Source organism: Carlito syrichta, unplaced genomic scaffold (assembly GCF_000164805.1).
Source record: "Carlito syrichta isolate Samal-C Ts95f unplaced genomic scaffold, Tarsius_syrichta-2.0.1 Scaffold296499, whole genome shotgun sequence".
Taxonomy (NCBI): domain Eukaryota; kingdom Metazoa; phylum Chordata; class Mammalia; order Primates; family Tarsiidae; genus Carlito; species Carlito syrichta.
The window spans coordinates 446,102-458,702 of NW_007240595.1; the positions used below are offsets into that span (position 1 = coordinate 446,102).

The 12,601-nt window shown below is 42.9% G+C and overlaps 1 protein-coding gene across 1 annotated transcript in view; it reads left to right on the forward strand.

Annotated features, from left to right (window-relative positions):
• Positions 1 to 12,601, forward strand: part of SCUBE2 (signal peptide, CUB domain and EGF like domain containing 2) — a 98,013-nt gene that overhangs the window by 7,867 nt on the left and 77,545 nt on the right. The window contains exons 2-3 of the mRNA XM_021710650.1: positions 556 to 629; positions 12,246 to 12,394. Of these exons, the coding sequence (XP_021566325.1) occupies positions 556 to 629; positions 12,246 to 12,394 (223 nt within the window). The remainder of the gene's footprint in view (positions 1 to 555; positions 630 to 12,245; positions 12,395 to 12,601) is intronic.

Here is a 12,601-nt window from a genome sequence, read left to right on the forward strand (position 1 = left end):
GGTGGCCGGAAGCGTCCACTGCACTCCAGTCTGGGTGACCGAGTAAGACTCCAACTCAAAAAAAAAAAAAACCTCACAGGTCACATCTTAACTGGTTATCTTATTAATAGGCTTTGTTAGCTAATTTAAAAGGATTATGGCATTTGTAATATCAGTGACCTTTTTTTTTTTGAGTTGGAGTCTCACTCTTGTCGTCCAGGCTGAGTGCAGTGGCACGCTCATGGTCACCACAGCCTTGACCTGCTGGGTTCAGGCGATCCTTCCGCCTCAGCCTTCCAAGAAGCTGAAACCACCGATGCACGCCACCATGGCCAGCTAGTTTTTGTGATTTATTGTAGAGACAAGGTCTCACCAAGTTACCTAGGCTGGTCTCCAATCCTCAGGCTCAGCCAATCCTCTCGCCTTGGCCTCCCAAAGTGCTGGGATTACAGGCTCAGCCATTGCACCTGGCCATCAGAAATCTTATATGATGATTTTAACCATATGAAATCATACTGACCAATGTGTTTGTGTGCTTGTGTATGTGTATTTTGATTGCCTGTTCTCTTCTCACAGGCTATACGAGATAGTTACCAATGTTGCCATAAAGTGTTAAAAGATGTTATCCGTGGCCTGTTTAGCTGCAATTGGTATGGAAGGATTCATCATGATCGTGCCCACAATTCTAAGGCAGGAGTTGAAGGTCAGCACTGTACTCGGTGACTGAAAATGAACTAGGAGTAGACGTCACATTGAAAAAAATCCCATGTGATGAACGTCACGATTCTCAAAGATGGCTGGGATCTGGAAGTCACTCAATTTTAGGTTACTTTGGCAGTTATGACAATACAAGACATCTCCCCGCCTGGGCAACTTAGTGAGACCTCATCTCTACAATAAATCAAAAAACTAGCCAGGTGGGGTAGCGCGCGCCTGTAGTTCCAGCTGCTTGGGAGGCTGAGGCGGAAGGACCGCCGGAGCCCAGCAGGTTGAGGCTGTGGTGGCCGGGAGCGGCCACTGCACTCCAGTCTGGGGGACAGAGTGAGACTCCAACTCAAAAAAAAAAACAAAACCCAAACTTCAAGATGACTGTCTATTTGTCCCAATGCCATTTATTTAGTGATCCATGTCTTCTCCAATGACTTGAGATGTGAGCTTTATTATATCGTATCTATCTATGATTTTGAGACTATTTCTGGATATGCTATTCCACTCCATTAGCCAGTCTATTTAGATGCCAGCATTATTTTGTTTTTTAAAATTAATTAATCTTTTAATCTTCTCTAGTTTTTTTTTAAGATATGGATTTGGTTTTTTGTTTGTTTGTTTTGCTTAAGTTCACTCTGTTGCCCAGGCTGGAGTGCAATGGCATGACCACAGCTCACCGCAGCCTCAACTTCCTGGGCTCAGGCAATCCTTTCACCTCAGCTTCCCAAGAAGCTGGGATTACAGGAGCGCACCACCATGCCTGGCTACTTTTTAACTTTTGTAGAGTTGAGTCTCACTATGTTGCCCAGGCTGGGCTCAAGCAATCCTTCTACCTCAATCCCTGAAGAGCTGGGATCACAGGTGCGAGCCACCGCGCCTTGTGTAGTTTTTCTTTTTCACATTTTTATTGTTATTCTTGCATCTTTCTTTTTCTATATGATCTTTAGAATCAATTTTTCTAGTATAATAAGCATATTTGTGTATTTATTGGATCACATTAAATTTTTGAATTAAGTTGGGGAGAACTGACATCTTTATGATGTTGAGTATTCCTATCAAAGAACATGTAATGCTTCCAACTGTTCAGGTTTTCTTTTGGGTTGCATTTGGCAGTGCTTTAAATTTTCTTCATATAGGCCTTGAACATTTCTTGCTAAGTTTATTGCCAGGTATTTAATTTTTTATATTATTTATTCTATCACATCATTTATATTGATAAAACTTGATTTTTGTATATTAATTCTGTTCCCTACTAATTTACTGTATTTTCTTTTTGCGTGTAGTAGGTTTTTAGTGTCTTTTCTTGGGATTTCAAGATATACAATTATGTCGCTGCAATATTTCTTCTCTTCCAATTTTTATACCTCTAGTTTATTTTTGTCTCATTGATTTGGCCAATATGTCCAGTGAGATGTTAAATAATGTTGAAGTGATTGTCATTGTCCTTATTCAGAGCTTAATGAAAATGTTTCTAGTGCTTCCTCATTAAGTTTGATGTTGGCAGCTGGGCTCGATGGCTCAGCCTATAATCCTACACCTTTGGGAGGCTGAGGTGAGTGGATTGCCTGAGCCCGTGGGTTCGAGACCCACCTGGGCAACCTGACGAGACCTCATCTCTACAATAAATCAAAAATTAGCTGGGCATGTTCGTGTGCGCCTGTAGTTCCAGCTACCTGGAAGGCTGAGGCAGAAGGATCGCCGGAGCCCAGCAGGTCGAAGCTGCAGTGGCCAGGAGCGGCCACTGCACTCCATTCTGGGCGACAGAGTGAGACTCCAACTCAAAAAAAAAAAAAAAGTTTGATGTTGGCTTTTGGGAGAAGATAAATTTCTTTTTTCAAAAGTATCTCTCTTTGTCTTATTGGATGCTTTTATCAAGAATATTGTTTCAAATGCCTTTTAATATCTGTGAAGATGGTCATATAATTTTCTTCCCCAAATTTATTTATTATGATTCATTATATAAGTAGATTTCATAATATTAAACCATCCTTGTACCCTGAAATATATCCCACTTAGTTATTTTGCTGAATTCTGATTGCTAATTTTTTATTGAGGGTTTTTAATTGATGGTTATAAGTGATATTGATCTATTGTTTGCTTTTTTGTATACAGTATTAAAACTTTCTGTGAACTTGCTTAACAGAAAGACTTTGAAAGTTTTTCTCTTTCTCAGTGCTCTGAAACCATTAAAAAAAACTGGAATATTTACTTTAAAAAAGTTTGTTAGGATTCTCCCTGTGAAATTATCTAGGCCTGCTGCTTTCAGGAGTAAGTAGCTCTTGAAAACTTTCTATTTCTTCCATACAAATTAGTCTCCATCATTTTTCTCTCTTGAGATCAGTATTGTGTGCATGGCTCTTCTGCTATTTTGAAATCCTGGAGTTTTCTTCTTGTGGTTGCCTTTATAATAATAACCTTCTTGATGTCTTTTCTTTAGATAGTATCAATGAATTCCCTATTAGGAGAATAATAAAACTAGCTCATATCCTAATACTTTATTCTTGAGAACCTGAATTCACTCTTTCAGTAAACCTCTGCTGAGTGTCCACTGTGTTCCAGGCCTGGCTGAGAGATGAATCGCAGATCCCACCCGCCCTTGTGAGCTCAGAGTCCATAAGGTGGGAAGGTGGCCAGTATTCAGAAGAGAAGTATGTATTCCAGGCTGGGAGGAGGTTTGTTAAGAAAGATTCTGGGAAAGTAGGTGATACTGAAACGAGTCTCAAAGGATGAGCTGTGGCCAGAAAGAGCATGTGAGGTAGAGAGACTGGTCAAAGGCTTGGATTTGTGGTACTTTCGGAGACGGTGAGCAGTTCAGGAAGGCTGGAAATAAGGTATACTTGCACAAGAGATGGGGCCTTACGAGGCTCGAATGAAAGACAAGAACCAAATTACAAAGGCTCCTGAATGCCATACCCAGGCGTAAGGTTGGCTTTCATGGCGTGCAACTTGGGCAGCCAGACAGATAGGGTCCTATTCTCAGAAGGCTCCTATGTTTGGTGTTGTGTCCTGCTGTCGCCATCTTGAAATTCCTAAATTTCATCTTTGAACTTTGTAACTGAAGCCTAGTGGGACAATGGTGTATGCATGTGAGTAGTAGAGATACACTGTCTGACAGTGCTGGCAGACAAGGACTCGGGCCTGACTTTCTGGAGCACATGAGCGTGCCTCTGGAAAAGTCCACAGCACCACGTGGCACAAGGCTGGACCCGGGGCCCATACTGTTTGCTGCGACAGTGGCCTCGGTGGCAGTGGCCATAGAAGAAAGAGGGTCTCTGCATGGGGACAGTGCTGAGACCCTTGGTGGGAAGACAGCTTACCAATCTATCCTCAGACCCTGTTCCTGTGACGACTGGCCTGAGCACTGGAATAGGAATTGCCAGCAGTCAGGCAGTAAGATTTGTCAGTAAATTATTAAAAAATAAAAGCAAACACATGGACATTGCAATAAAGCATAGCAGAGAGTATTAGGATTCTTTGTAGCATTTAGTGTCTCTGATTATTAAAACTACTGTAACAGTGCAAAGCAAATATCTGCAGACTTAGAAACAGAAACCGAATATAAAAATCATTGCATTAGAAGAAAAAGAACACTATTGTCATAGGAAGCTTCAGGTTAACCAATTGTAAACAAGGAAGACAATTTTAACATTAATTTTTCTTTGTAATTAAAGATACAACAATATACACATAAACAGATGTTCTGAATTATTTACAAATCATGAAAACACTTTCCGTTTCTTATTTGACACCCCACACATTAAAGAAAATGTCAAAGAAAACATCAAAATGACATTGTATAAATGTACATTAAAATTAAATTCGAGGCCGGGGGCAGTGACTCAAGCCTATAGTCTCAGCACTTTGGGAGCCTGAGGCAAGAGGATTACCTGAATCCAAGGGTTTGAGACCCGTCTGGGCAACTTGGCGAGACCTCATCTCCCCAATAAATAAAAAAATTAGACAGGTATGATGGCACATGCCTATAGTTCCAGCAACTTGGAAGGCTGAGGCGGAAGGATTGCCTAAGCCCAGCAGGTCAAGGCTGTGGTGGCCATGAGTGTGCCACTGCACTCCAGCCTCGGCGACAGAGTGAGACTCCAACTCAAAAAAAAAAAAAAAAAATCCAAATTTACACAAAAGTGGTTTGTATGAAGAGTTAAATCTTCCTAGAAAAATAATTCCTCAAGAATCATCAGTTCTAGATGTACTAAACAAGTCCAAAAACAGTTGGATCCAGTAACGGTTCCAATAACATTTGCATTACTAGAAAGTTCCTTCTGAAAATGAAAAATCATAAAAAATTATTTGTCAGCTTCATTTGCCAAGAACAATCGGTGTGCCTTAAATGATATTGATTGAAAAGGAAAATCCTAAAAGTATAAATTTTGATGAACTTTTTTATTTTTGCAGAAAAGTGATTTGTGTAAATGATTTTGCCAACAAATGAGCCAGGAAAATCTTATGATCAATCAAAATATCACATTTCTTATTTGTTGCATTATATAAAGTTATGACACAAAATAATATTTTTGCAGTTTATAAGTTTATATTTTTACTTATGTTACCCATTATGTTTTACATTATATATATAATTATTATATAATAATAATTATATGTTAATAATTATATATAATAATTATATACAATATATAATAATAATTATATATATATAATTATTATTTTTTGAGTTACAGTCTCACTCTGTTGCCCAGGCTGGAGTGCAGTGGCATGCTCACGGCCACCGCAGCCTCGACCTGATGGGCTCACGTGATCCTTCCACCTCAGCCTTACAAGCAGCTGGAACTACAGGCATGCATACACCATGCTTAGCTAATTTTTTGATTTACTGTAGAGGTGAGGTCTCGCCACTCAAACCCATAGGCTCAAGCAATCCCCTTGCCTCTGCCTCCCAAAGTGCTGGGATTAGAGGCGTGAGCCAAATAAAATAATTTTTAAGGGAAAAAACTGTTTTTAGTAACTTTAATAGCACTTTTCCCCTGCTTTTTGGTTAAGGGGACATTTGCCCTGCAAATTGTGTAGCTGGTTCTACTCCTAAGTTTGGACTATGATATAGGTAATATAGGTGAAGGAACACCAAAGGGTTTTAAGCAGAAATTGTCATATTCATATTTTGGAAGATGTGTTGAGAATGAATACCCATTATGTCTCACCTGTTCTGGTGGGGTGTAGTTTGCCTATGTGTCTCCCGTAGGGCCTAGCACTATGCCTGGCACACGTATGGGCTATGGAGGGCAATCGTTAGGAAGGGAGAACTGAAGGTAGACTTCCTGGCATCGACTCCTAGCCTGCCACCTACTAGCAAGTCCACATCTGTAAATATGTCCACATCTGTAAATATGGATTATGATGGTAGCTACTTCACAGAGTTTTTATGAGGATTATATGAGGGCATAGAAAGTAAATAGAACAGTGTCTGACATTTAGTATTCATTCAAATATCAACTTTTATCTTTGTTCTTTTTGAGACAGGTTCTTGTGCTGTTGCCCAGGCAAGAATGCAGTGGCGCGATCACAGCTCATTGTAGCCTCAAACTTCTGGGCTCAGGCAATCTTTCTGTTTCAGTTTCCCAAATAGTTGAGACTACAGATGGGTGTCACCATGTTCAGCTAATTTATTTTTGTGTGTGTGGAGATGGGGTCTTGCTATATTGCCCAGGCTCATCTCAAAGTCCTGGCCTCAAGCGATCCTGCTTGGTCTCCCAAAGTGCTGGGATTACAGGCATGAGCCACTGAACCCGGCCTATTTTCATTTTTAAGTAAATATTTGTTGGAAGGATTTTGAGGCTTCTGTAAGCATAAGAGAATGTCGGTGCAGTTTTAGAAGCATTGAAGAAATAAATAGAGTCTTGGCATTTATACCAAGATGACATTAATTTTGTGAAGAAAATAATCATTTATTATTTAGGCTCCTGAGAGGATTCAACCTTTACCCAACTATCTTTTCTCCACCATATTCAGAGGATCACCTAAGGGAGGCTTGTATAGAACTAAATAGGAATACTTTTTGGCTGTGGAAAATAGAAAATCTAATTTTAAAAAAGTGAGAACCACTTCACATACATTAGGATGGCTATTACTTTAAAAATGGAAAATAACAAATGTTGGTGAAGATGTGGAGAAACCGGAACCCTTGTGCATTGCTAGTGGGAATATGAAATGGTGCAGTTGTTAAGGTAAACAATATGGTAGTTCCTCAAAAAATTAAAAATAGAATTACCCTATGATCCAGCAGTTCCACTTCTGTACATACGCAAAAAATAATTGAAAGCAGGGACACACAGAAGATATGTGTACATCTGTCTTCATGGTAGCATTGTTCCCAAAGCCAAAAGATGGAAGCACCCCAGGTGTCCATTGACAGATGAATGGATGGACAAAAATGTGGTTTATACATACAGCGGAATAGTATTTATCTATAAGAAGGAAAGGAGCAGCTGGGCTCGGTGGCTCAGCCTGTAATCCTGCGCCTTTGGGAGGCTGAGGTGAGTGGATTGCCTGGGCAACTTGGCGAGATCCCATCTCTACAATAAATTAAAATGAGCCGGGTGTGGTAGCGCGCACCTGTGGTTCCAGCTACTTGGAAGGCTGAAGCGGAAGGATCGCCAGAGCCCAGCAAGTCGAGGCTGCAGTGGCCGAGCGGCCACTGCACTCCAGTCTGGGTGACAGAGTGAGACTCCAACAAAGAAGGAAAGGAATTCTGACAGGCTACAACACAGACGAAACTTAAAGGCATCATGCTAAGTTAAATAAGCCAGTCACAAATACTGTTTTATTCCACTCATATGAGATTCTTAAAGAAGTCAAATTCATAGAAAGAGAAAATAGAATGATGGTTGCCTGGTAGAGTGAAGTCGGGGAGGGGGTAGACAATTTATTTTTCTTGGGTATGGAACGTCAGTTATACAATACGATAAAAGTTCCGGCAGTGATAGTTACATAACAATGTGAATATACTTAATGCTACTGAACTGTACACTTAAAAAAGACTAAAATGGGCTGGGAGCAGTGGCTCATGCCTGTAATCCCAGCACTTTGGGGGCCAGAGGCGAGAGGATTGCCTGAGTCCAAGGGTTCAAGACCAGTCTGGGCAACTTGATGAGACCTTATTTCTACAATAAAAAAAATAAAAATTAACCAGGCATGGTGGCCCATGCCTGAGTTCCAGCTACTTGGAAGGCTAAGGCAGAAAGATCACCTAAGCCCAGCAGGTCGAGGCTGCAGTGGCCATGAGCATGCCACTGCACTCCAGCCTGGGTGACAGTAAGACTCTGAATCAAAAGAAAAAAGTGTTAGCTTTTATATTATGTATACTTTACCACAATTTTTAAAAATAAAAATAATTCCACCAGTTCAAACATCAAGAAAATGTACTGATACATGTAACTGGAGGTCCTGAGGTAGGGAGTGTCTCCTGGTTGGCTTCTCAGTGTTTGTCTTGACTTAACCTCCTGGAGGAGGTGGTATCGAGATGACTGCCACAGTTTCTCATCCACCACACCGCATCACAAGGAGGAAAAGAGGCCCTTCCATTCCAGTCTTTCAAGCAAAGGGCCTGAGATTCACTCTAATTGGAATAATGTCATGTGCTCATCCCTGAGTCAATGACTGTTGCAGGGGAAATGGAAGGAAAGATATTGATTGTCTTAAGTCAACTCTAGAGCCTGAGGTTGGAGATGGGGCAGCTTCCCTCCCTGGGACGCTGCTACCTGGGGGAGGGGCGAATATCTGCTAGGAAGGGGGAAGGAGCAGATGGAAATGGGCAAGCAACCAGAAAATACACTACCTCATATCCAGACTTATTGAAAAAGTTTTTCAGGCAGTATGGAAGCCATCCATGGAAGATAAATGAATGTGTGTGCAAGAGCAGAGAGTTTTCTTTTTTGCATTAGTTCCTAGGACCTGCTAAATTGAAAACACAAGTATTTTCATGCATGCCTCATTGCTCTGGTGGGAACATCTAGTAAACATCTTTTTCCTTGGAGTAGATGATATGTATTAATCAAGATGTTGCATCTCGTTTTTTCAAATTTGTTGAGACCACTTCTTCACATCTTTCAGGTCAAGGGAACAACATGAGCAAAAAAAGAGATGTGTAAGGAAGGAGAAAAATGACATATTAATAGTACAAGGAGTTTGGTGTTGCTGGACCAAAGTCTGTGGGTGAAGGAACGGTAGGAGAGAAGGTTGGAAAAATTGAATGGGATCAGATCCTGAAGGTCATTGGCTAGGCAGTGCTTGTTGCAACTTATTATTATATTTCACAGACAAGGCCTCTCTTTGTCACCCAGGCTGGAGTGCAGTGGCACAATCATAACTCACTGCAGGCCTGAACTCCTAGGCTCAAGTGATCATCCTGCCTCAGCCTCCTGAGTAGCTGGGACTATAGGTACATGCCACCTTTCCAGGCTAATTTTTTTTTTTTTGGTAGAGACAGTCTTGTTATGTTGCCCAGGCTGGTCTTGAACTCCTGTCCTCAAGCTATCCTCTACCTCAGTCTACCAAACTGTTGGGATTATAGGCATGAGTCCCTATGCCTGGCCAACGGACTTATTGATATAAAATATACATACAGTGCATGAAGTGCCTTAAGCTTAATCCAATATTCCAACACATTTTAACTTATGTATAAGCCCATATAATCAACATGCAGATCAAGAGCTGGAACTTTTCTAGCATTCTGGAAGCTTCCCTCATGCTCCTTCCCAGTCAGTGCTCATCCCTATAGGGAACTGCTATCCTGGTCTCTATCACGATTAATTAGTTCTTCCTGGAGTAAAATTTCATAGAAGTGGAATTATACAAGAATACCCTTTTATGTCTGGCTTTCTTCTCTCAACACAATGTTTGTGAGATGCCTCAGTTGCCTGTATCAGAGTTTGTTCATTTTAATGTTCCCTACTATTCCAAAGAATGAATATTCTACAGTTTGTTCGTTCTCTGGTTGATGGACATATGGGTTATTTTCAGTTGGGGCTAGTGCAAATATGGCTGTTATGAACACTTTCGTGTGTGTCTTTTTGAACACACACGCTCATTTCTCATGGATATGTACCTGGAAGTGGGTTGGCATGTTTTGCATTAGTAGATACTGCCCAACAGTTCTCCAGGGTGATTGTATATTTTGGACTTTAGTCTGAGGAAGACTGGGAGTGATGTGATGAAATTTACATTTTACTCTGGCAGTCACTGTATTAGATGTAAGGAAGGGGGATGTAATCAATGAGACTGTAGACAGATAACCAGTGAGGAATCACAGACTAGGTGTAACAGACAGGTGAGGGATGATGAGGCCCTGAGCTCAGGCAACAGGCATGGAGGAAGAGAAGGGTTTCAAGAGATGGTGAGGAGTTAGAATGATCTGAATGTCTGGATGTGGTGGGAAGGGAAAGAAGGGAGTCTTGGATGACTGTCAGATCTCTGACTTTATGTTGACAGAATGGTGGTGCCCTTCTTTAAGAGAGAGACCATTTGAGAAGGAGCGGGTTTGAGGAAGATGAGCTTTGTTTTGACCATGTTGAATCTGAGGGACCTACAGGAGATCAAAATGGTATCCAGTAGGCAACTGGATCAAGATGGTATTCAGTAGGCAACTGGATACATGGGACTGAAGCTAAGGGGATGAACCCAGGCTGGCGGTTTATATAATGCCACCAAGGAGATGAGTGAACTATCCAGGGAGAGGGAATAGAAAGAGGATCCCCAGAAGATGACCAAGAAGGCATTTCCTGAGAGGTGAGAGGAAAGCAAGGAGCTTGCCTGCTGTGATGAAAACCAAGGGAAGGGAAGGTTTTCCTAAGGGAGAAGTCGTCCCCATCTCGAAGGCTGCTGAGGAGTCAAGAAAGATGGGCCATGAATGGTGCTAAGGACACGCAGGGCCCGCCACTGCCAGTCTTTCTTTAGCCTTACAGGTGGGCTACCCCCCATCTCTGCACATCCCCAGCAAAGCCTGGTTCAAGGTCTCGCTGCAGAGTGTGGGGGGAGGGGGAGGAGGAGGAAGAATGAGATTCAGCCTCCGTCCAGAGACAGTGCCTGTGGCCTTTCTGAGAAGTTTGTGGGGACCTCGGGTGGACAATAGAGGAGAGACGGCAGCTAGTGCAGGGCCAACAGGTACCTCCAGACACTGAAAACATTGACATTTGGATGTAATTTTCCCCTGGAGTCTTTCCTCTATGGAAATTCCCCGTTGTAAACCATATTGACTTACATCTCAAGTGTCCGAAAGGTTGCCCAGGAGTCTGGGAGCTGAACAGCTGAAAGCACGTTTGTATGGAAGTCAGGGCAAACAAAATAAGATTCAGAACATTTTTTGAGATCTGCACCAGTGGTGAACTTTTCCGGGAAACGTGACAAAAACTGACCCTCTTAGGCAAAAAAGAAAGCAAGCAAGCACTGGGTCTTATCACTATTAATGTGCATCTTTACTGAAACATAAAGTTAGGGCAATGGTGAGAGAAAGAACAGCACGTATTATTTCTTCACCAGGCGCAAGGGGGTGGAGGAGGCTCCCCCTAGAGTTTAATGGGCAGCTTTATGTATTTATACTCTTTGACTGGAGCGAGCTAAAGAGGTCTGTGCCACACAATGGGCAGTTTCTAGTTGGATTTTAAAAGAAATAACTTTGATCATTTCAAAAGCAATGAAGCCTGATGCAGCAGAGAGAAAAGAAGGAGGTAATTTATGGCTACCATTAAGGACACAAAGACAAAGGCGGAGAGAACTTTTCACTAAGTGAAGATTTATAAATGTGTAAAAACCACCCTTATGACTAGAAATAGCTAAGTGTCTCTCTCAGCACCAAACAAAAGGGGGCGGTGTGGGGGGGCACAGAAGACAGAAAGAAGGATGCAACCTGCCCACCTTCCCTGGGGATGAAAAGGTCAAAAAGAAAAATAACCTCAGAAAAGTTATTTTCTCAGATATCTTCATCAAGCAGCAACACCCCAAAAAGGCAGTCTCAGCCTGGGCCCCACCGGCATGCGAGGGGGCTGGGGAGGCTGACAAGAGGTGCTCAGAGTGCAGAAGGAGAGAGTTCTGGGCAGCAGACAGGCCCCGGGAAGACATAAGTATTTTTGTGCACGAGTTAGGTGGGGCTTTTTTGAGATGATTATTTTTTTCTGGTCACCAGAAAAAAATTGTGTGTGTGTGTGTGTGTGTGTGTGTGTGTGCGCGCGCGCGCGTGTATTCACGGGAAGACTCAGTGCAGAGAAGGTCAAAGAACATTAACATCCCTGAGTATGATGTTTGGTTGCATCTAGGAATTGTTACTATCTTTGTCCCTAGAGTGACGCCGAGTGTGGAGGGATCCAGCAGTCTGTGCCTTGGGTGATATGAGACCCTGAGTAGAGTTCCCTTGTCAGGACGGTCCTGCTTGGAGGACCAAGTGGCAGGCGCTGCCTGTATTTGCCTCTGGCCAGACCTGATGCCTTGGGGTTCCGGCGCTCATAAATGCCACCTCTGCCCCGGGCAAAGTTGGGGCTGTCTCTTGTCCCTGGTGGCTCACCCTTGAAGGGTAACTCCCTTTCCCTTCACCGTTTAAGCTGCCCTGAAGATACTTGTAACTGGCTTGCTGTGATGCTGCGTCCAGCAGTGTGCCAGAGAGAGGGCAGCGTGCCTCGCAGCGGGACACGGGGGCCAGCGCCCCCAGAGGGCTGTGGGGTGGGGGATCAGAGCGGGCCCGGGCTGGGCAGTACAGAGAAGGGGGCAGCCTGTGTGCTGGGGTCTCCCTCTCTACTCAGTGGCTGTTTTCTCGAAATGGCCCGTCGGAGGGTCCGAAGCTTGCGGTAATCTCCCAGTCTCCGCACTCCCACCGCCCAGTGGAAAGCCCCCAGACGGCTTTGGGGTCTGGGGACCACCCAGGACACTTCTGAGAGCCCCGTGCCCGAATACTTCGCCT